We start from the raw sequence: 25,899 nt of genomic DNA on the forward strand, positions 1-25,899 counted from the left end.
CTTACCTTGGCTGCGCACTGCTGCCTTCCTCTGACCCTAGGGGGCACCTGAGTCTGAGACGACTCGACTGGTGCAGTGAAGCGTAGGCCCCGCCCCATATAGACAGGCCCCGCCCCGGAGAAGACGCCCGGGCTCCTGTCCTATAGGTCCTATCCGGGCGTGAAAACCCCGCCCAGAATGAACTGACGCCTACGCTCGCCAGGCCACGCCCAAGACTCTCAGGCCCCTCCTACGTCTTATTAACCCCCCCCTCTCTGGCACAAGGACTCCGCCCCCCAACCAAGGCCTCGCCCCCGCGCTGGCAAAAGGGCTCCGCCCAGAGCCCGTAGGTCCCGCCCTTCGCAGGTGCGGAGTTTGCGCAGCGGCGGAAATGGCCGAGGCGGGGCGAGCGCCCGGACCCTCCCACTCCTTGGGCCTGCGAGCTCCTCCCACTCCGGGTCACGCCGCGATAGGGGCGGAAGCGGCGGCGGCCGAGGTGCTGCAGCTGCTGGTGCGGACCCTGCCGTCCTGTGCAGCCCGAGGCAGCGCTGCCTCCTGGCCAGCGCTCTGAGGTAGGGACTAGCGGCTCCGCGGACGCGCCCTGGGGAGGGCGTCGGGTTTCGGGTGACGGAGCCGCACAAAGCGGCCGGCTGTGGGGCGAGCCCAGGCGGGAGGCGCGCGCGTCCCCCGGGGCTCCCCGGCGTCCCGCGTCTGCAAGGATTGGCGTGGGGGACCCTGTGCGAGCCGGGGCTTCCCGCTCTGGGCTGCGGGTTTTCCCACTCGCCGCTGTCTCCGAAGTCTGCCCGGAGCCTCTTGCGGCTTGGCCGGCCAGAGGTGAGTTGGGGTGGCGGCTTCACCTGGCACGCTGGCGCCGTCTCCAGCCCCAAACCGGGCGAAGGGAACCACAGGCTGGGTTTCCACCCGGGGCTCTAGGAACCCCGCAACCCGGAGGAGGGCCCTCACGCTGGGAACCCACCCAGGGCCGTCGGACCCTTCAGCATGGAGGCGGGACCCCATTCTTTGCTCCCACCGGGTTGTAGGAACCCCTTAGCCTGGGACAGGGACCACACGCTGGGCTCCCACTCGGGGCTGTGGGAACCCCCCAGCCGCGAAGAGAGTCCAGGCTGCGCTCCCAGTCGCGGCTGTGGGGGAACTCCGTAGCCGGGAAGAGGGACCCTAACTGTGCTCCCAGCCTGGGCCCAGGGAACCCCGCAGCCAGGAGGAGGAACTCCAGACTGCCCTCCTACACAGGGCGTCGGGGGATCCCCACAGCAGGAGGAGGGGCCTCAGGCTTTTCTTCCCACGCTGGGCTCTCGCGGCCAGGAGGAGAGACCCCACGCCAGGCTCCTCACCTGGGGCAGTGAGGCGCCGTTGGGTTTGCAGATGTAGCGGGTAACCCCAGCGCAGCTGCCCTGATTGCTCCCGGGATGCCTCCCCTGGGGATTGCACACCGCCAGGTTCGGTCTCTGGTGGCTGTTAGTCTGCGCAGCTGGCACGTGAGAGCAAGGAAGAAGCATGCCCAGCTGCAGAAAGTTGGGGTTGAGTGATCTGGAAGTCAACCACAGAGGCCCAAGTCCTTGAGCTCGCCAGAGACCACGTCTGTTGTTTGGAGAGTCCCCCAGTAAACACAGGCACAGGCACAACTCTGGCTTTGGCTAGGTCCTCTCCCCACCCCTGCCCCCAACTCACAGCAGTCCTCCTGCCTTGATCTCTCTGCTGAAATACAGAGCCACCACATCTGCTTTGAATGTTTACAAAATACATTGTGGTGAAAGCCTTTGAGGTTTTCTTCTGAGGGTACATGAGACAATTCCCATTAATAATTGTCTTCCATACAGGGAACAGTCAAGAAAAGACAAGGGGCAATAGGGAATTCAGAATTGAATTGTTGGGTTGGTATTCAATATTAAATTATAGCACTGGGTTTGTCTTTCTGAAACTCAGATTGGCATGGGAATATGAGGTGCCCAGCTTGCCTTATTTTAAGTGACCCAAGGGGATTTCAATTTGCTAGCGAAGTTTCTAGTAGTTTGCTCTTTTCTTACAACTAGCACTGCCTCTACCGTGATTTTTTTTCTATTTTGGATTCTTTTTGATTCATGTTTTTATAAATTTTATAGTTGGTGTTTAAATTAAGTAGTTTGAATAAGCTACATTCAGAACGCCTGGGAGTTATTTTAAACATAATTCTAAATATTGCTCTATTCACTTGTATCTTAATCTTTTAATCAAAAGAAAATCAAAACTCTGCATTTAAAATTAGGAAGAAATAGGCTTATAAAATATTGACCATGGGGGCTGGAGAGATGGCTCAGTGGTTAAGAGCATTGCCTGCTCTTCCAAAGGTCCTGAGTTCATATTCCCAGCAACCACATGGTGGCTCACAACCATCTGTAATGAGGTCTGGTGCCCTCTTCTGGCCTTCAGGCGCACATGCAGACAGAATATTGTATACATAATAAATAAATAAATATTTTAAAAAAAATATTGACCATGAGGCAAATTTTATACTGTGTAATCACTTAAAATAAGGCAAGCTGGGCGCTTCATATTCCCATGAGTTTCAGAAATACGGACCCAGTGATTTAATTTAACATTGAGTACCCAGCCCAGTAATGGAGTTGTGAATTCCCTGTTGCCTCGTGTCTTTTCTTGACTGTTGATATCTTTACTGAAGAATCAGGTGGGAGGGAGCAGCTGTGTGTGGTGCTTCTCTCCTGTAATCCCATCATTCTGGAGACAGAAAGGAGATTGCCAAGAGTTAGAGTAGCCAGGGCTACATGTAAAACCCTGAGCTAACAAGAAAACCAGGTGGGAAAGCAGTCAGCATACTTGTTTGTTTTAATGACCCTTTATTTCAAAGAGTAGATTTTCAAACAGAAGTTTGCTGACTTCAGCTCAAATCATTTCCCCTTCATTTTAATGAGGACCCAGGGACTGAGCAACAGTGGAAACGCTGATGAATTACATTAGCGCTTTAGAGAGTGAAAGCTCTTTGCTCTGATTGGATTCTTACAGGTGAAGATGCACTGCCTCGAAAACTTTCAGATCTGATAGCTCCTACAGTGTTCTCATTTCTGCAGATAGTTCTTGTGTAAAAATGTGAAATGTCTGGAAACCATGCTTGGTTTTAGGAGCCATGCGTTTCTGGCTTATGTTCAGTGTTGCATAAATCCAGGCTAATTTCTCATGTTCCTGAACCGCACATTGAGCATCAAGTGCTCTTGCTACAGTTCTTACGTGTACTAACTAGGCTTCGTGAACACAGAATATTTACGTATTCTATTTGTGGCCCATCTTGTGAATGCAGAATACATGTTTTACATGTAAAAAATTTATGTATTTTTATGTATGTGAAAATACTTAGGTGAATGGTTAAATTGGACACCCTTTTTGAAAGTATAGATGAGGCATGAGACGTAGTTCAGTGCTAGAATGCTTGCCTACAGCACAACATAAAATAAGTTAATTTTAAAAAGTGCGACTGGAATCTGGAAAGTTCATTGTTGTTGTTGTTTTCGGATAGGTTCTCTGTGTAGCTCTGACTGTCCTAGAACTTGCTCTGTGGACCAGGCTGGCCTTGAACTAGGAAACTCACCTGCTTCGTCTCCTGAGTGATGGAATTAAAGGCATGCACCACCACCGCCATACTCAGAAAGTCTTTAACAAGAATTGAAGGTAGATTGTATTTTTACTATTAGCACTGTACCAGCGTAGTGGAATCCATAGGACGGATTTTATTTTATGTGTTGGGGACTTAGTTCAGGGCCTCATGCACACCAGGCTTGTCTTTTATCACTGAACTAAACTCCTAGCACCCTCCACTCCCCATTGGGGGTCAGTGAGACACAGAGATGGAGCAGCAGGTGAAGGGCTTTTGCTGCCAAACCTAATAACCCGAGTTTGATCCCTGGAACACACATGGGAGAAGGAGAGAATTGGTTCCTCCCAGAGGTTGACCTCTGACCTCCACATTTGTGCTATGGTATGTGCCCCCCCCCAGTACATAAACAAAGAAAAAATGCCTCTTAAAAAAAGTCATCTGCATCTTAGAAGATGTAGTCTTACTGTGTTGTAGCTAGCATTCTGCTGGCTTGCAGAAAGTCATGAAAAGTTGAACCACCCACAGTATTGATGTTGTGATTCTTAGTGTGGATGTGAGAGTTTGCATGTGTTGTTAATGATTTATGAGAACTGGACTTGCGGACATGAATGCAACTTACAAGTGGAAACTGAGTATACAAGGTCTTCAGACTTTTCTCCAAGATTAACAGGCGTGGCGTCAGTTCCTGCCCTCTGTGGTGCGGCTCTGCTGCCCCCACGTTACCCACACAGATGTCCTCCTTACTCTTCCCTTCCTCCGTTTGGTGTGTGAGCGATGGCAGGGCAGGAAAGGCCGAATAACTATAGATTAATAGGTCATTGTTTACTCTAAGCGTTTTCTTATCTTATTGAATATTTTCTGATAGCTCATACTCTTTCATGGGTTCAATGCCTAATTCATAGATGTTTGGTTTTGTTGGTTTTGAGACAGTGGCTCACGTCCAGACTGGCCTTGAACTCACTGTGCAGCTGAAACTGGCTGTGAATTCCCAGTTCTGCCACCATCTCCTTCTCCACTGGAACTGCAGGCATGAGTGGCCACACCCAGCTAGATGTTTGCTCTCAATGCTTGTTTGGCCATGCTGTTAACAGACTAGTATGGAAATTAAGATTTGTCTAGTAGAAGATAATAGTGCTTTTATCTAATCCAGATTCTCGTATTCTATGTAGGAGTATTCCTGTACAGTGCCTGGTATTTCTTAACTTGTACTCAGGAGAAATAAGTAAGTTTTATACTAAGACATTTAGATCGAGGAAACCCTAACAGGACAGTTAGGTGGAGGGGCCATAGCAAAAACTGACAAGGTAACCCATGCAATCCTGGCTGGCCTGGATTTGTTGTGTATCAGAGGATGACCTGGAACTTCTGGTCCTCCTGCTTCTGCCTCCCAAGTTCAAGGCTGACAGGTGCACATCAGCAGGCTTGGCTTGTTCTCCTTTTATACACGACAGCACAGACATCAGGAGGTTAAACAACTTGGAAGCGGGGGTATTATCCTCAGCCTGCTCGTGACAATGGCTTGAAATATCAGCACATGCTAATAATTTAATGGTTTATTCCTCCCCCTCCAGATTTTCCAAAAACAATGTCAACACCTCGAGGGAGGTCAAAGAGGAGAGGTGCTTTCGAGGTTTCCGATAGCCTGCCTTTGAGGAGCTCCGGGAGGCAGGTACTCTAGCTATGCCCTGGAGGATGGCTGATGGGGAGTGGAGAGTTGGAGCTGCACTGACACGGCCCTAGTCCTTGCCTGGGTGTCTGTGGAGGAGCCCATGGTGCAGTGTGTGGAGTGTGCAGCAGGGAGTGGAGGATGAAGAGACTGTGGATCACCTGGGGGGGGGGGGGTGATGGGAGAATCATAGCTGGGGGTGGCAGCTTCCAGAATGGGACACTGAGGCCAGATCATGCCTGGCTTGGATGCCATTCAAGGGGATTTGGTCCTGAGCTTGTTGTTGCTTGTTGATGGTGGATTTGCTTGTAGTGAAGTATTTAATAAAAGTCGAGTGCTCTAATTCTTTGTTTGTCTAGCTTTTAAATCTTCCGTACTGAAATATTTAACTGTTTTAAGAGAGGGAAAATAATTCTTAGTTTATAAATAACTTTGTAAAAGGATTTATTTTTGTGTATGTGTATGCACGTTTTGCCTGCGTGCATGTATATATACATATGTGTGCATCTGCAGAAGTCAAGAGAGGAGGGTATTCTGTCTTCTGGTAGGGGAGCTACAAACAGTTATAAGCTGCCATGTGGGTGCTGGGAACCAAACTTGGGTTTTCTTTCTATAAGAGCAGTAAGTGCTCTTAACTGCTGAGCCATCTCTTCAGTCCCCAAGAATGACTTGTTTATCTTGACTGTCAGGTTTTCCCTTAAGAAAAGCTCATGTGGATGCTAGTTCTGGACCTACCTATCATGAAGGTGCTGTTTCTAGATTCTCTCGTAATAAGTTATTTATACAAGCCGTTGTACTGGCCAACCCTGTCCTATTGCCAGGATGCTGTTGACCTTCACATTTAGGATTTCCGGAGCTGTGGATGTAGCTCAGTTGGTAGTGTCTGCCTGCCATGTATGTTTTGGTCCCTAATGCTGCAAACATAATGACATTTAGAACTTTCAACTCAGCAACAAACCTGCTGTGGTCACCCTTTCTCTACCTGTGAAATCTTCACCTCGGCTGATTCTCCTGTAGGCAAAGAAGAAAGCAGCAGAGACCACAGATGAGGACGAAGATGGTTCGTCGGAAAAGAAGTACAGGAAATGTGAAAAGGCTGGCTGTACAGCAATGTATCCTGTGTGCTTTGCAAGTGCTTCTGAAAGGTCTGTGTGAAGGGCTCCCTTGGCCTGTGCGTCTGCCTGTGAGCGTGTTGTTTTGTGGGAATGGCACGCTTCATGCTACTCTCCATAAAAACAAATGCAGGAACTGTAACCTGCCAATTCTGACTGCTTAGACAGTCACCACACACCGCAGCTTCCTCGACACTCTGCTTGTATCGAGCCTAGTGAGAGAGATCCCATCCAGATCAGCTGTGCCAGACAGTGTCCTCACATGCACCTAGCCGTCGCTGTGCCAGCCCTGGGGCTTGAGGGTCAGGGCATAGGACATCACAGATCCAGGCTTCCAGTGGGAGCCCACGTGTGTTTGCTTTTTGTTATTTTTTTGTGTGTGTGTACTTCATGTAGCATGCCTACTTCTTCCATATCCTTATACAGGTCTCAAAAGCGGCAGAGTTGGGAAGAGGTAGCTCAGTTGTAGTACATGTACGTGCCTGGCATGTACCAGGAACTGGGTTCCATCCCAGTGCTCTGGAAAGTGGACATGCCAGCACATGCCTGGTAATCCTAACACTGGGGAAATGGGGGCAGGAGAACCAATAGTTAATTCAAAGTCTTCCTCAACCACACAGCAAACTCTGTGCCTGCCCAGGGTGCAGGAGACCATGCCTCAAAACAAAAACAAAACCCTAAAACCTATGGTGCCAGCTGTATGTAGACTCACTATTTTTGTTTGTTGTGGCATAGTTAGAACTTCTTTTTAACTCCATAGGAAAATCTTCAGTAATGGCTTAAGATTGAATAAAATCTGAACAAATGAAACCCCGTTTGGCTCTGCACACAGAGTTGGCCATGTCAATGACCACATGACTTCTCACTCTTGTGCTGTGTCATCAGCGGCCTGGCCGGTCGTTTTGGACAGCTTGTCTGCTGTCGAGGGTGCAGCCAGTTGGATGTTATTATAGCCTTATCACACACGTGCAGCCTCAGAAAATCCCAGTCATGCTCCCAGTCTGGGTTGGACTTCAGTGCCTCAGGCAGCCATGAAGGTTACATCTGGCTGGCCTGAGTCCTCCCTGTATTGTCACTGTACCTGAGGGTAGTAAGCATGCCTGCAATCTGACATCCAAAGTGCTTAAACTCTAAAACTTTTGACTGTCAGTAACCTTTATGTTGGGTCCCCTCCCCCTCACGTGTGTGGTGCAGATATTCTAAAACCCATAGAACAACTGAGATTTAAAACAGTTTTGATCCCAAGCATTTCAGATCAGGGACTCTCAGCCTGTATGACCTTTCAACCTATTCCAACTTCCCTTGTTAGTCCCTGGCTGATAGAAGTGGAGATACTGTAAAATGGGCTGGTTAAATGAACATGAGTGAGAATTAGTCTTCATTACCAACGCTGCCTGGTTCTGCTCTTTTCAGATGTGCCAAAAACGGCTACACCTCCCGATGGTATCACCTTTCCTGTGGGGAACACTTCTGTAATGAATGCTTTGACCACTACTACAGAAGGTTTGTTCACTGACGTCTCTGTGGTCGAGGGGATGTGACAGGGTCCGGGGACGATGGTCACAAAGCTAAAACTTGCTGGGCTTACTGAGTTACTGAGTCATCCAATACCTATGATGACCTGAAGTGTGACCAGAAAGTCAGTGCTGTAAGCACTGCATATAGTGACTGAACCTGGGTATCCAGAAACAGGAATGAATGCCTGGGAAAATACATACAGAGTGAAGTCATGTTATTTATAGGAAAATGAATGTAACTGGAGATACTCATATTGATTGAATTAAGGCAGATTCTTAAAGATAATTATCAGATATTAAACGCATTTTTTCATTTCTGGTCCCTAGATTTTATATAGGTAACAAAACCACATAGGTACGTTTGAGATAAACATAGAAGCAAAACTGTTTAGGGACTGATGAAGGAAAAGGAAAAACGGATTGTAATCAACATACAGTGTATGTATGAAACTTAAGATAGAAAATGGGTGGCGTGTGTGCAGGCTTATGTGTCTGCCATGATGTGTTCGGTGTGTATAAGGTCTCGAGAGCTCCGGCGCTCCGCTGTTCTCTCACAGTGCACAGGGATAGGGTGCAGAACTGGGAGGAGCTGGCAGAGCACTGGGCAGCCATCCTAAGCAGGCCTTGAGCTTGTGTCTCCACTGATTGCCTGGGATTACAGGCTCGTGCCACTCGGCCTTGCTTTGGCTTTTACTAGTGGATTTCTGTATTCACTCTTTTTCTTCTGATTTTAGTTGAGTATTTTATTACGTTATTCCATCCCCTGATAAAATTTTACAGTTGCTGTAGGATTTACCCTGAACATGAGAACGTTTTCCCCCATGTAGAACTCTGTCCTTACTTGTTACAGGTGTACACTGCCCACAGCATGCTCCTCCTGCTAGCCTACTTTGGGCATGCCGTTGTTAACATCCCTCTGTGTGCCTAAGAATAGTGAAGTCTTTGATGTAAATGTGATCAGAGTTGAGTGTGAAAACTACAACTTAACCTGTAGGTTGACTTTTTTCCCCTGCATGGTTTCCAGCCACAAAGATGGCTATGACAAATACATGGCGTGGAAAAGAGTGTGGACCAGCAATGGCAAGACAGAGCCCAGCCCCAAGGCATTCATGGCAGACCAGCAGCTGCCCTACTGGGTAAGGAGGGACGCTGCTGTCGCAGCGCACTGAGGAGCAATGATGCTGCGTTGTGGGAAGTCTTCTCGTGGTCATTTCTAGGCTTGTTAAAGCAGAGTCTTTAAACTTGTGCAGAAATCTTTGCTAACTCAGAATAGTCTAAGGAAGAAAGTAATGTCACACACTGCCTCATGTTTATCCACCCATCTTTTGATGAAACTTGGGTGGTTTCATCTTTCAGCTAGTATGAACAGGGTTACACATAATTGGATTCCTTTCGACAGTTCTTCAGACATGTATATGTAGGGATGGGCCATAGGTCATTCATGGTTGGTTAGTTTTTGGTGCTTGCTACTGCACTACTAATGTACACTCCCGGTCCCCCTCCTACTTTTTATTTTGAGCCAGGGCTTGCTAAGTTGCCCTCGAGGCCTGGCTCTTGCCGTGCTCCTGAGAAGCTGAGCATTAGCTTCCTGTGTCTCTGTTGTGCTCTGCAGTGCATGGGGTTAGATCTCGTCATACCATCCCCAGTTCTTTTTGGTTTTTTCTTTTTGTTGTTGGAGACAGGTGTCTCACTATGTAGCCTTGGCTGGCCTGAAGCTCATTATATAGAGGAAGACTTTTCTCAAACTCAGAGAACGCCTGCCTCTGCCTCCCGAGTGCTGGGATTAAAGGCGTGCGCCACCACATCTCAATATTTTTGCCTTTTTTGAGATGGATGTCATGTAAAGTAGACTATTCTCACACTTGCTAAGTGGTTAATGTTGACTTTGAACTCATGATCTTCCTGCCTTCATCCTTATCAGCTCTTGTGTTTTATAATGCTGGCTGTCTGGATGGTGACGAGGTGACTCATTGTGGTTTTGCTTCTTATAGTTCCTCAATGCTGGTGCTGTTTGGCCATTTGCAAATGTGCAACTCTGCTCATTCTCAAGTTAGGCTTTTTCTTCTTGTAAGAATTACTTACATATTCTGGATACAAACCCTCATCAATTCTGTGATTGGCAGGTATTTTTTCATCAAGTGGTTTTTTTCCTTTGCACGAATCATTTAGTCTGATAAATTTCAGTTTATCTATATTTTCTTCATGTCTTTGGTCCCTGCTGGGAACTCATTGCCAAATCTGAGGACATATAAAGACCCATCTCTGTGCTTTCATAGAATTTCACTGTTTTAGATTTCACATCTAGGTCATTAATCCATTTTAATTTCCGGGTATGTGGGAAGCCAGATACAACTTCATTCATTCACACTCGGATATGCAGAATTTTCTATTTTGGAAAAGGAGCTTACAGAGATGCCACTAAAAGCCATGTGCTCGCTCTTAGACACATCCGTGGCTGTTTGTCAGACTGAGAAGTTAGCATGGGTACAGTGTGAAGAACTGCATTGCCTGACTTGATTTGAATTTTATTGATTTCTCATCCTTTCAGTGACCTAGAACCTGATCCAGGACATCACAATTTGCGTTTCATGGCATACTTTTTGAGTAATAGTATCTGAGCTTAACACATTATCTCCTTGGGCTTGAGCTGGAAAATCTTCCTGATAAGTTTTCAAAACTTATATCATTATCCTGTTGCCTGAGCTAGCATTGAATCAGAAATTACCCTGATCACATCATCGGAAAGAAATGCGAGATAAGGGGTCTGGAGGTAACTCAGTGCTAGAACAGTTTCCCACCATACAGTTCCTAGGGTCAAAACATGGGCCAGATCATGTGGGGACGGCAGTAGAGTGAGTGGGGCGTCATGTAGTTCAAGAGCAGGCGCTTTATTGATCTCGCCTTAACTTCCCCTGTAGGTTCAGTGCACAAAACCAGAGTGTGGAAAGTGGAGGCAGCTTACCAAGGAAATCCAGCTCACTCCACACATGGCAAGAACTTACCGCTGTGGCATAAAGCTAAATACTATCACCAAGGTATGATTTTTATGGTGACCTTTTATGTGCCAATCTATTTGTAATTGTAGCCTGTCTTTTTCATTTTGTGTGTTAATCCTTGTGTTGGTCTGTATGTAAACAGAAGTTCAACAACAATAAGTTAATTTGACTTTTCTTTTACTATAGGGAATTTGGTAATGGGCTGTTCAGGTTGGTTTAGTTATCCAAGAACACTGTCTCATGTCTGGTCCATCTTTGATTTATCTTCTATTCTCAAGTGACAAGGTGGTTGCTGTATCACCATCCACTGTGTCCGAGTTCAAAGCAGAAGAGAGGGAAAGTGCAAAGGGCATGCGTGGTGTGCTAGCTGGGATTTGTCCCTCTCTGTTGGGTAACAGCTCACCTATTAGAGTTTTCCTCGTGTCGTTGGCTAGACTGCATGAGGACAAAGGAAGAAAAAGCTTCACTCTGTGTGTTATAATGCCAGACAATGCAGAGCTTTGTCAGTAAGGAGGACAGGATGAGTGGATGTGATTGGCAGTTAGGAATTGGCCGTAGTTGATAGAATGTGCCTTTGCTGAAACTTGGCAGCTTGTATTTTAAAATGTGTTAGGCATATTGATTCTCCCAAATGTCTCATACTTTAAGTATTAAAGAGTATTAGCTATCAAATCCCAGAATCAAAATAGTATTTTGTTCTTTTGGTTTTTCTAACTGGGGGGTCCTGACAGATTGTGAAGTGTGAGGTTTCAGTGCTTTCAGGGGTCTGTGGTATAATCACACAGCTGTTGCCAGCAAAGGGACCTGCGCTTTAAATGCCTTCATTCTAAACAGTAAGTGCAAGGTTTTGTGAGGTTTAGGATCAAAGCTTTGTTTTTGTTTTTTAACTTAGGGTTCAAATTACAAATATTATTGGGTTCAGGATGTAGCTCAGTGACACAGCATTTGCTTAGCCTTAGAGTGGCCCTGGGTTTGATCTGCAAAGGGAAAAGCACCCCCTCCCTCCCGTGTGTAAAATCAAAGTGGCCATACTTACTGTATAAAAACAATGATGAGCCAGGCAGTGGTGGCGCACGCCTTTAATCCCAGCACTTGGGAGGCAGAGGCAGGCGGATCTCTGTGAGTTCGAGACCAACCTGGTCTACAAGAGCTAGTTCCAGGACAGGCTCCAAAACCACAGAGAAACCCTGTCTCGAAAAACCAAAAAAAAAAAAAAAACAAAAAAAAACAAAAAAAAAAAAACAATGATGAGGCCTATGGGTAGAGACCAGTGATAAGTGCTTGCCTCGCAGTCTTTTGCAAGGTGAAGTGAAAAAGATACAAATATTCACAGGTCAAATTGTATGTTTCCACATAGTATATTGCATGTAAATGTTACAAGGATTTACGAAATGTTACCTTAGGATTTACAAAGAGCAGATTGTGTTTATGAATATATACACATCCAAATAAACTCCTTCTGAGCCATCTTGTTTATGTTTTCAGAAGTAAACTCTTGGATGAACAATATGGCTCGGTGGTTAGAGTGCTTGCCCAGCATACATAGGGCCCTGAGAATAAACTTTAGCAGAGGCTGGGGTGGGTAGTCCTAATGATTCATTCATCTCTCCAACTTTAAACATACATTTGATAGAGGCTCATTTTTAAGGCTTTAAATAAGCATATCCAAACTGCTTTTTTAAGACTTTGGAGGGGAAAAAATAGGCTCAGTGGGGTGTGGTGGCTACTGCCTATGATCCCAGCCCTTGGGAGATAGAGGCAGGAGGACCAGGTCTTCCCTACATCACAAGTTGGAGGCCAACCTGGGCTATGAAAATTACTAGTCTGTGTCTTGAGAGGGGAAAGGAAAGAAAAAGTCTGAGACAGAGTGACGGTCTAAAAACCGCCCACATTGAGAGGTAGTACTTTTGGGTTTTGAGGTGTGGGGAATTGAACCTGTAGCTTTGCACATGCTCTACTGTGGAGCTCAACCCCAACCCCTAAGCATATTGGAGCTATTTTTAATATATGGGAATGTGCATCTCATTTTCATTTCTGAGAGATGATTTTCTACTATAGTTTTATTCATGGAACATGGGGTCTTGTTAAGTTTTAGGAAATGTCTACAGTGCACAGCCAGAATGCTAGTCTAAGAGGCAGTATTTCCTTCATCCTGGAAACTCTCATGTCTAGAGTCAGCTGTCTAATTCTTTCCCATAGATTTATTTTTCTATTTCAAACTTCACAAAACTGGAATCATTCAATGTATGCCCTTTCAGTGTTTGGTGTCTTTCATTATATAAAATACTTTTAAAACAAAACAAAAGGGACTGGAGGAATGGTTCAGCAGTTAAGAGCACTGACTGTTCTTCCAGAGGACCTGGGTTCAATTCCCAGAACCCACATGGCAACTCACACCTATCTGTAACTCCATTTTCAGGGGACCCAACACCCAGGGCAAAACACCAATGCACATAAATAATAAAAACAACAAAAATGAAACAAGCTGATTGTCGACATCACATGGATAGTGATCAATAGGGCATTTTGTTTTGACTGTATTGCTTACAGTATTGGACACTAAACCAAGGGCCTCATAAGTGCTAGGCAAGCACTAAACCACCAAACTGTATAATTAGCCCTGCTTTTGCCTTTCTTGGAGGTAGGGTCTCCCTAAGTTGCCCAGACTAACCTTGAGTTCACTCTACATTCCAACCAGACCATCAGTATGCTTTCCTCCTGCCTTGGTGTTGTGCAAGCCCAGCCTGTTCAGTGTTCTGCTTAGACTTCTCAGTAGTGTTGCATCGTCTAGGTGCATGCCAGTTTGTTTCCACACTGTGTTGTAAATGTTGCCGTGTGAGTGAAAGTAGTAGTGATTCTGTGCGAGTGTCTTGTGCTCCATTTGTGTGGGCGAGTCGGTAGTAGACTCATCACGTGGCAGAATTAGGTTTGATTCTGAAGGAGCTACTAGCTGGCGGCTGTGCTCGGACAAACGGTGGTGTCTCTGGTGTTTCTCTGCTGTGCTTGTGCTCATTCAGTCGTTGAGTATTGAGTAGTCTTCCTGACTGATCTACATAATCTAGATACACATACATTTTGAGTATTTTCCAAGTCTATATTCACCTTTCCATTTTCTTACACAAGGCAGAATAATGGCAGTATTGAAAAAGCTTTTGAGCTGCAGGGTCCTGATGCCTCACCCTCTTAGTCCTGGGATTACGGGGTGCCCTTATCACCTGCCAAGAGTTTTCAACTGTTTGTTACTGTTCTAAGCAGCCTTTCACTGTGTAGCCCAGGTTGATGAATTCTAATTGACAACTTAAGTATATTTCCATGTATGTCCTGGAATGTGTCCACTCTAGAATGGTTCATTTGGGTTCGTGTGCATTACCGTTTATGAGAACACTTACAATTGACTTAGGGATTTTGAAGACCATGGTTGATTCTTAGTTTCACCTTCCAGGTAGGCCTCTGGATGGTAGAAGAAGAAAACAAGTACTAGGGCCTCGGAAAGAAAGTGGGCAAGTCCCCCTCAGATTGACTTGGCTGCACTAGTGGAAACAGAGTCTAGGGAGGCACCTAAGGTGTGTTTCAGTCAGTGAGAACAGTTTGTATGTGGCATACCACGTTTTTCTTCCTCTGCTATTCTCACTCAATATGGAGCTATTTGATTCTACAGCTCTGGTGTAGTCTGAGTACTGTCAGAATGCTGTGCATCTACTGCACAGCGTCTGCTTCCTGCTCAAGAAGAGTGACGTTTGTTTCCAAATCTTGTCTGTCTCTGCTGTGTTTTCTGGTGTGTTGTTGTCCCAGCTTGCTCAAGTCTCTATTAATGTAAGAGTTTCTAAGGAATGTGTCCTGGAGATTAGAGCTGCTAGGCAATGTGCTCTCCAGACCTTCAGATAGGCAATGTTTTTATGTTGAAACAGAAGTTGCACAAATCAAAATGCCCAGCGCAGTAAATTTTCACAAGTACCTGCTTATCTGGCTGCCAATACAGAAATGGAATACGTGGCAGGTGCCCGGCGACCCTGCCAGTAAGTGTCCAACCTTGCTCCCCCAGAGTAAATTGCCTGCTCACTTCTCTAGATTACACTATTGTGGAATTGGCTTTGCTTGGTTTTGAACCTCACATAAATGGAATCATGCAGTGTGCTGTTTCAGAACCGCTGGTGCAGCCCGTCCGTGGGGCATGTAGGCCGTTTGTCCTTCCACTGCTGTGACAGGACAGTGTACTTCAGCTTACCTCTTCTGCTGCCGACGGACTTTGGTTTGTATTTAGCTTTCTTCTGTCACAAAGAAAATTTACTTGAATTTCAGAAATATATGCATTGAATTTTGTTTTATCTGCCTTTTCAATCCTTTGAGTTTTGCTATATAGCTCAAGCTGGGTTTGGAGTCTGTGAATCATCCAGGCTAGCTTTGTACTGTCATCCTTCTGCCTCATCCTCCGAAGTGCTGAGCTTACAGTGGTGTGCCTGGCTTGAACATTTTCCTTTTTGGTAGAGTGCTAGGACGGAACCCAGGACTTCTGGCCTGCTAGACAAACACACTCTAGGAGCCGTATCCCCAGCCTTTGATCTTTCTTGTAGTACATTGCTTGGTCTCTAGGAAATACACCAAGGGGGAATTGCTGGGTGTGTCTGTCTGATACACAGCTTTAGTTCTGTGAGATAATGCCAGGCCTCTGTGTATTCCTGATGTGTGTTTCTTGTCAGAGCCCCCTCTGCCACAGGTACAGTCCTTTGTTTTCATGGGGGAACATCCCGACAAAAGTACACATCTTCCCACACTCTCATTCTAGTGACATGCCAAACATTTTTCTTTGTGATGTTAAAAGAAAATGAACACGTAGGACTATATGTTATGGAAACATTCAATCAGAGTTGGTTTTCTTTTGCAGACTGACACCCCTGATCATTGTTCTCTGCCTGAGGATCTAGTGAGTAGTTTTCTTCATGTTCTGGATCTTTAATAAGTTCACTAAGTAAGTGACTCACACTGTGTGGATGTACATCAAAGCCTTTTGACTCTAACCTGACTGCATTGAGAAAATGCCACAATAGTTAGAAGAATTTGAAGTTATATTGCTTTACACTCAAGGAAACAAGGAAGATGCTTCTGCCTTGCTGCAGGGATCCGCCTTCATAATCTTGTTTGTTGAGGACGCCATAGAGTCCTTCCAAGACAAAGAGCAGGATGGCCATGGTTTGGCTGTCTTGGCCTGGACTTGGCAACGGGGAGGACTCTGGCGCTTTCTGACTGCAGGGTAGCCACTCTGTCCTGACCCTGCTCACATACAGAATTGGGTCTAGCCCTGGCACAAGCCAGCTGTTTCTGGCAAATTTTTCTCGTTAGTTGGCAAACTCCACTTGTCATGTAACCAGATCTGGTTTAAAATGATTTCAAATATTCTAAATTGCTAAACTCTCAAGTCCTGATCTTCCATGATTTGGGACTTGGTTTGTTTGAGCTTGTTCTAGGTGTCTCAAGTTCTTGGCCCACAACAGATTTTTCAGACAAACGGAGAGGGTCATATGTTAGATCCACTGTGAATCCATTCTCTTCTTTGAAGGAGTTGTTCTGTTTTAGTGTTAGTGGGGATTTAGTTCAGGGGGCTTTCTGTATGGGGGAAGAATTTTACCTAAGAAGGACTGTCTCAGGGTGTCTTGATCTTTGTATGAAACTCTGAGACTTGTTGAGTCTGGATGTGGGTGGATCAGGAGGACTGTGGATAACGAGTATCTACCATCAGCATGTGCATTTCCCCTTTCTCTCTCCCTGGTACATCACAGAGAGTACTGGAAGTTTCCAACCACTGGTGGTACTCCATGCTTATCCAGCCTCCTTTGCTGAAAGACAGCGTGGCTGCACCGCTGCTCTCTGCCTACTACCCTGACTGTGTTGGCATGAGCCCCTCCTGCACCAGCACAAACCGTGCCGCGGCCACCACCACCAGCAGTGCCAGCCCAGGGAAGATGGAGCCCTCCAAGGCAGCCTCCTCTCCACTTGGTGAGAGATGTTCTGGTTTCCCCTTCCTCACATCCCTTTCCCCTCCTTGGAAACTTAAGGGTAAGCAGACTGCAGAAGACTCTTGAATGTGACGTGATACAAAGCACCCACTGTTGCACGTGCTTGGCTGGGGGAAAGGTTCTGTCTGTATTCATTATATACAGCTTCCATATTATAGATTTTTTTTAATATTTTTATGGTTTATTTAACTTTATTTCATGTGCATTGATGTGAAGTGTCAGATCTTAGAGTTACAGACAGTTGTGAGCTGCCATGTGGGTGCTGGGAATTGAACCCGGGTCCTCTGGAAGAGCAGTCAGTGCTCTTAACCACTGAGCCATCTCTCCAGCCCCTATATTATAGATTTTTATCGTGTGTGTGTGTGTGTGAGAGAGAGAGAGATTGATTATGACCGCGGAGGTTAGAAGAGAGGGTTTCTGATCATTAACAGCTATTTCCATAGCATTTACATTGTATTAAGTCTTAAAAGTCATCTAGAGATGGGCCTGTGCAAATACTGTACCATCTAAATAAGGGACTTGACCATGTGTGCCTTTGTTAGACTTGTGTGGGTAGGGGTTCCAAGAACTAATTCCCTGAGGATGCTGAAGGAGGAGGCACTGGATCTATTGTACCATTGTATACAGTGTATACCTTACTTTGTAAAACCTAAAACTCCTGTTATTATTTATAGAATTTGATGAGTGTCTGTTGCAAAGTTGAATAGCTGTGCCATTTACTGATTTTCACAAACTCTGCCTTATCAGAAGGAAGTTTTAGGCTGTGTGAGCGCTGATTTTTAGTATTTTTTTCCTCCTCCGTCTTTCTGTCTCTATTGACACCAGTAGAGATCCACTCTAAAAGATTCAGAATTTCGTGTCAGGCAGAATGTCAGTGGCTTCAAAGGAATTCTAACAACCCCACATCTGTACATGAACAACACATATTTTTGAATATGAAGCTAGATTTTCTTTTTTCCTATTCAAGGCCCAATACTGGACGTCCCCTAACAGTGGAAATGTGGGGAGCTCCACGCTGAGACTGCTGTGGTAGCTCCCAGTGTTTTGAGGGTGCACTGCGTTGGGCATTCAAGTACTAAAGAGTGCACATTTGTGAAAACAGTTTGGCAGTGTGTAGCAAAGACCTTACAATGGACTGTGAACTAGCAAGCATTTCCAAGATGTCATCCTAAAGTCAATCCGTTCAGAAGTGCATGTGCAAAGAAAGATGCTTTGGTTGCTGGTTAGAATTGAGTGTGAGAGGTGTGATCTAAATGCCGAGGAGAGGGGATGGTTGACTGAGACACAGAGCCACTGTAGTTAGATTTAATGACATGGGAAACTATTTAGAAGTAGATTTGACAACAACACCTTCGTTTGCCCAGCTTTATAAAATCTAGCATCTAGTATGTAATGATAGGACACTTTGGATCCTGGAACATAGCCTAGCATGGGACATAATCAGGGCTTAGGGATTCCACTTTGTAGTCAGTAAGTGCCAAAGAGTGAACTTTTTGTTTCTTTTTAATTCTAAAAATTACATTTATGTGTGTGCCACAGCACATATGGGTGGTCAGGGGACAGCTGCAGGAATGGTGGCTCTCTCATTCCCATTCCCTGTGGAGCTGGAACCAAGGTCATCAGGCGTGGTGGCAGAAATCTTTACTCCCTGAGCCATATTACCAGCCCCTTTGTGTGTGTGTACATGTGATGTACTTCTCTAAGGTGTGAAAGTTACATCTTACAGAAGCTGCTGCTTTGTCGCCTGTCAGTTCTAGGCATGAACCGCTACTTCCAGCCATTCTACCAGCCCAATGAGTGTGGCAAAGCTCTGTGTGTGAGGCCCGATGTGATGGAGCTGGATGAGCTCTATGAGTTTCCAGAGTATTCTCGAGACCCCACCATGTACCTAGCTTTGAGAAACCTCATCCTCGCTCTGTGGTACACAAACTGCAAAGTAAGTGAGGACATGCCAGACAGTGGCATGGGGTAGAGGACCGCAATGAAGGAAAGGAGTGCTTGGTGTGGGGGTAGAACCTGGAGGCCAAGGGTTTTCCAGAGTGACACTGTTGCCTTTTGGGGCACATGACTCAAGGGTACGGGAAGGCTGTTCTATATACACAGTAGTATATTTGCTATATTCCCTGGCCTCTGCTCTGGAGACTCTAGTATCACTTCCATGTTGAGACAACTGAATACATGTTAACATCTTCTTATCTGAAATACTTGGGACCAGTAGTGTCTTCAGCTTTTAGAATTTCAAAAAAATGTAGAATATTTGAATAGACTTCTCCAGGTGTGCATCCCAATCCAAAAAGCCTTCCAGTGCTCTGAAATCTGAAACGTAAGTGTTCTGTTGGCAGTCAGGATTTGGAACATTTCAGATCTCATGTTTTCTAATTAGAGATCTCATCTGTCTGAGTCTAGGCATTTTCAGGTAGAGAGAGGGTCAGCCCTGTTAAGAACACCTTTGGACCATATGGAGTCAGAATGCTACAGGGCATGAGAAGGTGCAGGCTTGGTTCAAAGAGCCATATGGGGTGTTGCCGGGAGGCAGAAAGCAATCAAAAAGGGGGTTATAAGCCCTTGAGTAAGCGTTTTTGTTCAGCTCTGTCCCTAGCCAAGCGAGACCAGTGATTTTAACTCTGTAGGACTGCATAAATATTTGGGGCGTCAAGATAGCATCCACTGGAAAGACTGAAGGAGACCTGGAAGCAGGGGAGTAGCAGTGCAAGTAGGAGAGCAGTCTAGCCAGCCATGGTGATCATCCACACCTCCTCCCAGTGCTCAGGAGGCAGAGGCCATGGTGATCATCCACACCTCTTCCCAGTGCTCAGGAGGCAGAGGCCATGGTGATCCATCCACACCTTCCTCCCAGTGCTCAGGAGGCAGAGGCCATGGTGATCCATCCACACCTTCCTCCCAGTGCTCAGGAGGCAGAGGCCATGGTGATCCATCCACACTTCCTCCCAGTGCTCAGGAGGCAGAGGCCATGGTGATCCATCCACACCTCCTCCCAGTGCTCAGGAGGCAGAGGCCATGGTGATCATCCACACCTTCCTCCCAGTGCTCAGGAGGCAGAGGCCATGGTGATCCATCCACACCTTCCTCCCAGTGCTCAGGAGGCAGAGGCCATGGTGATCCATCCACACCTCCTCCCAGTGCTCAGGAGGCAGAGGCCATGGTGATCCATCCACACTTTCCTCCCAGTGCTCAGGAGGCAGAGGCCATGGTGGTCTACACCTCCCCCCAGTGCTCAGGAGGCAGAGGCTAGCAGAGCTCTTTGAGCTCCAGGACAGCTAGAGCTGCAAAGTGAGAACCTCTCTCAACAACAAAATGTAAAAATAAACTTTTAGCCCTAGTTTTTGTATTTTATATTCTGTTTGTTTTTAAATTGGATGACTTTCTTTCTGTTGGTTTTGCTTTCCCTGTAAACACAGGAAGCTCTCACTCCTCAGAAGTGCATTCCCCACATCATCGTCCGAGGCCTTGTGCGCATTCGATGCGTCCAGGAAGTAGAGAGGATTCTTTACTTCATGACAAGAAAAGGCCTCATCAACACAGGAGTTCTTACCGTGGGAGCCGGCCAGCATCTTCTTCCTAAACACTACCACAATGTAAGCAACTGGCTGCAGCAACTCAGCTTTGGTCGTGGTAAGCTATAATATAACAGAAACCAAAAGGAAGCCTTGTGAAGACCTTTTCCCAGGAGGAGACTAGAAGCACAGTTTCTCCAGGGTGTAGGGAAAAAGAGGTTACTTAAGACAGGTGCTGTCCTGTACTCTAGGAAAACAGAGCCTAGTAACACCAGAGAAATACAGACTAACCCTGCCTGGCAGCTAGAACCTGCCAGAGCAACTGTAGCAACCTTTGTTACCACTGTTCTAACTAGAGTTTCTTTGTTTTGTTTTTTGTTTTTCTTTTTTTGAAGAAATCGGTTCTGGTTGTTGGGGCTGGTCCAGCAGGCTTAGCAGCTGCTAGGCAACTACATAACTTTGGTATGAAGGTGAGACACTGGGGAACTGGGGGGTGGGGACAGGTGGTTCGCTGCTCCTTTGCTCTAAATTTTGTAAGACTTACAGGCCAGTTCGTAAATCTCGTGAAAAATTGTAGTAATTGGAGCTGCGGGCTGTATTCCGCCACCCAGCTCCCGCCACCGGCTAGCTTTATCCGAAATAACAACACACAAATTGTATTCTTTTTTTTTTTTTCAAATTGTATTCTTTTAAACACTGCTTGGCCCATTAACTCTAGCCCTTACAGGCTAATTCTCATATCCCGATCAACCCATCTCTAATAATCTGTGTAGCATCAGTCTTACCGGGAAAGATTCTAGCCTACGTCCATCCTGGGTCTGAGCTTCATGCCTCTGCCTCAGAGAGCAGAGCTATTGCGTCTGCCCGGGAGAGGGGAGCATGGTGTCTCTGAGCTCACTTCCTCTTCCTCCCAGCATTCTGTTCTGTTTATTCCACCCACCTATGTTCTAACCTATCAGGGCAAGCAGTTTCTTTATTTAATTAACCAATGACCTTCCTCCATCAAAAAATGATATACACACTTTGTTTGTTTGTTTATGAGAGAAGCTCACCTAGAACTGGGGTCAGGTGTCTGCCTCTTGAGTGATAGTGTAAAGAACACATCTTTTACAGCAGGTCCTAGAAAAGCTTTGGATTGGACTGAGTTGGTCAGAGCAGGTAGAACTTGGAGAGTACTAGACTATAGGAAGGAACTCAGACATTCTAGCCTGAATCCACAGAAGATCTTGGCAGGTTATTGTTAACCAGTGGAGATGATAGGACAGTTTGGGACAACAGATGGAAGCACAGAAATTCACTGTCTGTTGGGGAAGTGTTCAGTTAGCTTCCCTGCCCCCCAGTACTGAGGATGAAACCCAGGGCTTGTGTTATGCCAGGCAAGCACTCTGCTCTAGCCCTCGGATTTCTTTATGCAGACCAGTCACCCTTGGGATCTTATTCAGGAAAACATAAGCCCTGGCTTTCGAAAGCAGAATGGAATGAATGATCACATGGCTGAGCTAGAACCTTGGGAGGGCAGAACAATATGCCAGTTGCTGGCAAATGCCTTACTCCAGCTCACAGCTAGCCAGGATAGAGGCTGCTAGGGGGTGGGGCGGTATGGTTCAGCTGGGCCCAGAAGTGCACGTCTTCATCCCAGCACCAAGGAGACAGGCAGGCAGATCTGACTTGGAGGCTATCCTCGTTCTAGGCCAGTCAGCACTACATAGTGAGACTCTCTAAGAACCTGGTATCAAATCAGGAACCTTCCCCTAGCTTTCTCTGATTTTCTAAATTGAGTGTTGAAATATGAGTGGAGGGGCTGCGTCCCCGGCACCCGGCTGCCCACATGGCTAGCTTATGCCCCGAAATAATTACACGGAAACTGTATTCTTTTAAACACTGTTTGGCCCATTAGTTCCAGCCTCTTCTCGGCTAACTCTCGCACCTGGACTAACCCATTTCTAATAATCTGTGTAGCCCACGAGGTGGCTTACCAGGGAAGATCTTAACCTGCATCTGTCTGGAGTGGGAGAACCATGGCGACTCCTTGACTCAGCTTCTTTCTCCCAGCATTCTGTTCTGTTTACTCCGCCTACCTAATTTTATGTCCTATTAAAGGGCCAAGGCAGTCTCTTTATTTAACCAATAAAATTATCACAAAACAGAAGACTCTCACATCAATTGAGTACATTCTTCTTAAAATTTTTCAAAGACTTTGATTTTCATTGAAGGCAAAGTTAAATATAATTTTTTTTTTTGTTTTGAGATAGGGTTTCTTTGTATAGCCTTAACTATCCTGGAACTCTTAGTAGACCAAGCTGGCCTTGAACTCGCAGAGATCCACCTGCCTCTGCCTGGGATTAAAGGTGTACGCCACCATTGCCAGGCAAGTTAAGTATAATTTAAGATTCAGACCTTTCACTTTTCCCTATCTGGCCCAGAGAGTGTAAATTTTTGGCAAGGTGTTCAAAAGTCACGTTTCAGATTGTCAAAAGTATTTAATAACTGTGCCTAAAAGATTTTTCTCCTGGGTAGATAGAGGACTCAAATTGTGGACTGCGTCATACTAGCAAAACAGGAAAGTCAGTTGGGTTAAGAGGAAGTGTTTGTGGTAGGAAACCCCTTCTGTGAGCTATAGAAAGTGTGTGTGTTATTTCAGTAGTAGATATCAGGCTCAGTGTCTTTTGTTTGTTTTTTACTTAGGAAACTTAGATTATATTATAGGTAATATCCAAAGTCTGGGAGACTGCCTTTAATGTTCAGCCCTTGTATACTAAAAAGAGATAGAAACGAAAAGAAATTAGAGAAAGAGGATAGGAAGGTAGAACCACAGCTTCAGCCCTCCTAGTTATGTTGGCGGGGGAGGTCCCAGAGGACTCATTACTCTCTCAAGTGATTGTGATAGCCTAGGAGACCATCCGTCCCCTTAAGGTTAGACAGCAGAGTGTTCTGGGTAACCTGGGCAGCGGTTAACTGGAGAGAGCAATTCAGAGTAGCGCTTCCAGAGGTATGACTGATACTGCAGCAAGGAGCACTCAAGTTGCAACCTACTGCAACCCCCAGAGCAAGGGCATTTGGAATCCTGGGGTCATGCAGAAACCTGGCCTGCTGCCAGAGAGCAGTTTTGCATCTCACTGGCATTAGACATTTGGAGATGGGGGTGGACTGTCTGGACTCAGCCAACTCTGTTAAGGTCATACTTCCATAGTTGAAAATGTCCTAGCAACACTGAAGAACGGGTATTTGGTGGAAAATTCAGCTCTTGAACATAGTTTTTTTGTTTGTTTGTTTTGTTTTGTTTTGTTTTGGTACAGGGTTTCTCTATGGTTTTGGAGCCTGTCCTGGAACTAGCTCTTGTAGACCAGGCTGGTCACGAACTCACAGAGATCCGCCTGCCTCTGCCCCCTGAGTGCTGGGATTAAAGGCGTGCACCACCACCGCCAGGCTTGAACATAGTTTTTGTTTGCTTTGTTTGAGACGAAGAATTCCCAAGTAATACAAAATGGCCTTACGCTTGAGCATTCTGCCTCAACCCCCTAAATGCTGGGTTTACATTCATGACTTAGACTAGATTTTAATGTGATTTCTAGGGTCTTGGGAGATGGCTTTGTAGACAAATTGTGTGCTGTAAAAGCATGAAGCCTTGAGTTCAGATTCCCTGCTTTCACAGAAATGCTAGAGGTGGCAGAGTGTGTCTATTATCCCAACAGTCTGGGAGAAGAGAGGCAAGTGGATCTAGGAGATTGCTACCCAGCCAGCCTAGGTAAAGTGGAGCTCCAGGTTCAGTGAGAGGTAGCCTGTCTCAGAATATACAGTCAAGTACACCTGTATACACATGCACAGACATAAATATACCCACTGCCACACAAGTTAAAATTGGAAAAACAAACTGACGCAGGGGCTGGAGAGTTGAGTCAGTGGTTAAGAGCACTGGCTGCTCTTCCAGAACACCTGGGTTTGATTCCTAGCGCTGATGTCGTGGCTCCCAACAACAGACTGTAACTCCAGTTACAAGGGGATCTGATGCCCTCTTCTGACCTCTAAAGGCACTGCATGACATGTGGTACAGACGTGTGTATTTCCACAAAACACATAACATTAAGTAAAAAAATAACTTGTAGAATGCTGTTTAAAATTCAGTGGTGGATTTACTCATTCATCAGATCTTTCTCTTGTTTTATAATGTATTTGAGATAGGGTCTCACTCTGTAGCCAGTGCTGGCCTAGAGCTCACTACGTAGCCCAGAGTGGCCTTGAATTCATGGCAGTCGTCCTGCCTCAAACCCCAGAGTGCTCTCAGTCACTGAATCTTACCTGATGTGAGAGGAGTGGTGTAAGACCACCCACCCACTCCTTGCTGAAGCTAGGCTGGTCTAAATGTGTACCTGGTTCTCGTCATACTTGCTGTAGTTGTTTCTGTGGAACTGAATCTCTGAGCATGGGGTTGTTTAACACTGTCACTCTGTTTTTGTAATTCTGCTTCTGGTATGACTGTTCTGTTTCGATCCCAATTGTCTTTCTAGGTGACTGTACTGGAAGCCAAAGGTCGAATTGGAGGCCGAGTCTGGGATGACAAGTCTTTTAAAGGTGTCGTGGTGGGAAGAGGACCCCAGATTGTCAATGGCTGTATTAATAACCCAGTAGCACTGATGTGTGAGCAAGTGAGTGTCCTGAAGACTTGTGGGCTCTGCTTGCATAGAGCGTTAGTATGGACTGGGGGTAACGGCCCCATGGTAAAGCACCTGCCTAGTTCCATCCTCAGTGCTGGGGTGCACTAAGTACATTAATATGTTTCCAGAGTAGACAGCATACATAATTTCCTTCATACCTTCTGCAAAGTATATAATAATGGTTACATGGATGCCTTTCCCGTTAGGCATTTAAAAGACTTTCCCCAAGATCTTTATTTCTGGATCATTTTCAAGCCACTTAGTTGGTTCATAATCAAGCCCAGGGTTGCTAGGTGTATCAGGTGAAAATGTAGGATTCTTAGGTAGGTTTGTCTTTCAAACAAGTAAATTTTTTAGTGTAAGTATGCCCCAAATATTCATGAGCTAGTTTACATGCAACATTTGGGCACAGTTAATACTTACAAAGTAGAGTATTTCTCTGCAGGTGTCTTCTAGCACCCTGTCTGTTATCTTGCCGACCTGCTAGGTCTAAGGTGATTGTTTTCCCCTGAAGGTTTGTGCTTCTCTGAGTGTATGTGATCATTTGCATGAAGATCTGAAGCAGCGACAGAGTGCTTAGTAAGGACAGGCAGCCCACAGCACCTGAAACATGAGCTGAGAATTTAGAGTGCATTGCCTGGAAGCTGCTGTTGTCACCCTCATGTCCCATAGAGTGGGGTGTTCCTGACTTCATTCTATTTCTGCTTCCTCACTTGGCTGTCCCCCAGCGAGCACACAGCTGCTGTTTTGAGTTCTTAGACTCTTTTCATGAGAGCGCTGCCTAACGTCAGTTTAGAACTTGTAGGTATTTTTTTCCAGGAAAGACTTTCACCCTGTTCTTCTTGTT

General features: G+C 45.8%; 1 protein-coding gene across 3 annotated transcripts in view; it reads left to right on the forward strand.

Annotated features, from left to right (window-relative positions):
- Window positions 1-430: 430 nt before the first annotated feature.
- Window positions 431-25,899, forward strand: part of Kdm1b (lysine demethylase 1B) — a 41,856-nt gene continuing 16,387 nt past the window's right edge. Inside the window, exons 1-12 of one of the 3 annotated variants that reach the window (XM_075969664.1) lie at window positions 431-551; window positions 5,155-5,252; window positions 6,267-6,394; window positions 7,775-7,864; window positions 8,903-9,014; window positions 10,797-10,913; window positions 15,757-15,795; window positions 16,649-16,865; window positions 18,637-18,821; window positions 20,305-20,481; window positions 20,796-20,870; window positions 24,906-25,043. In XM_075969664.1, the coding sequence (XP_075825779.1) occupies window positions 5,169-5,252; window positions 6,267-6,394; window positions 7,775-7,864; window positions 8,903-9,014; window positions 10,797-10,913; window positions 15,757-15,795; window positions 16,649-16,865; window positions 18,637-18,821; window positions 20,305-20,481; window positions 20,796-20,870; window positions 24,906-25,043 (1,362 nt within the window). In that variant the 5' untranslated portion in view covers window positions 431-551; window positions 5,155-5,168. Of the gene's footprint in view, window positions 552-614; window positions 814-3,567; window positions 3,658-5,154; window positions 5,253-6,266; window positions 6,395-7,774; window positions 7,865-8,902; window positions 9,015-10,796; window positions 10,914-15,756; window positions 15,796-16,648; window positions 16,866-18,636; window positions 18,822-20,304; window positions 20,482-20,795; window positions 20,871-24,905; window positions 25,044-25,899 lie in introns of those variants that run through there. The other 2 variants (XM_075969665.1, XM_075969663.1) reach the window with 2 other exon arrangements.

The sequence above is a fragment of the Microtus pennsylvanicus genome, chromosome 4, assembly GCF_037038515.1.
Source record: "Microtus pennsylvanicus isolate mMicPen1 chromosome 4, mMicPen1.hap1, whole genome shotgun sequence".
Taxonomy (NCBI): domain Eukaryota; kingdom Metazoa; phylum Chordata; class Mammalia; order Rodentia; family Cricetidae; genus Microtus; species Microtus pennsylvanicus.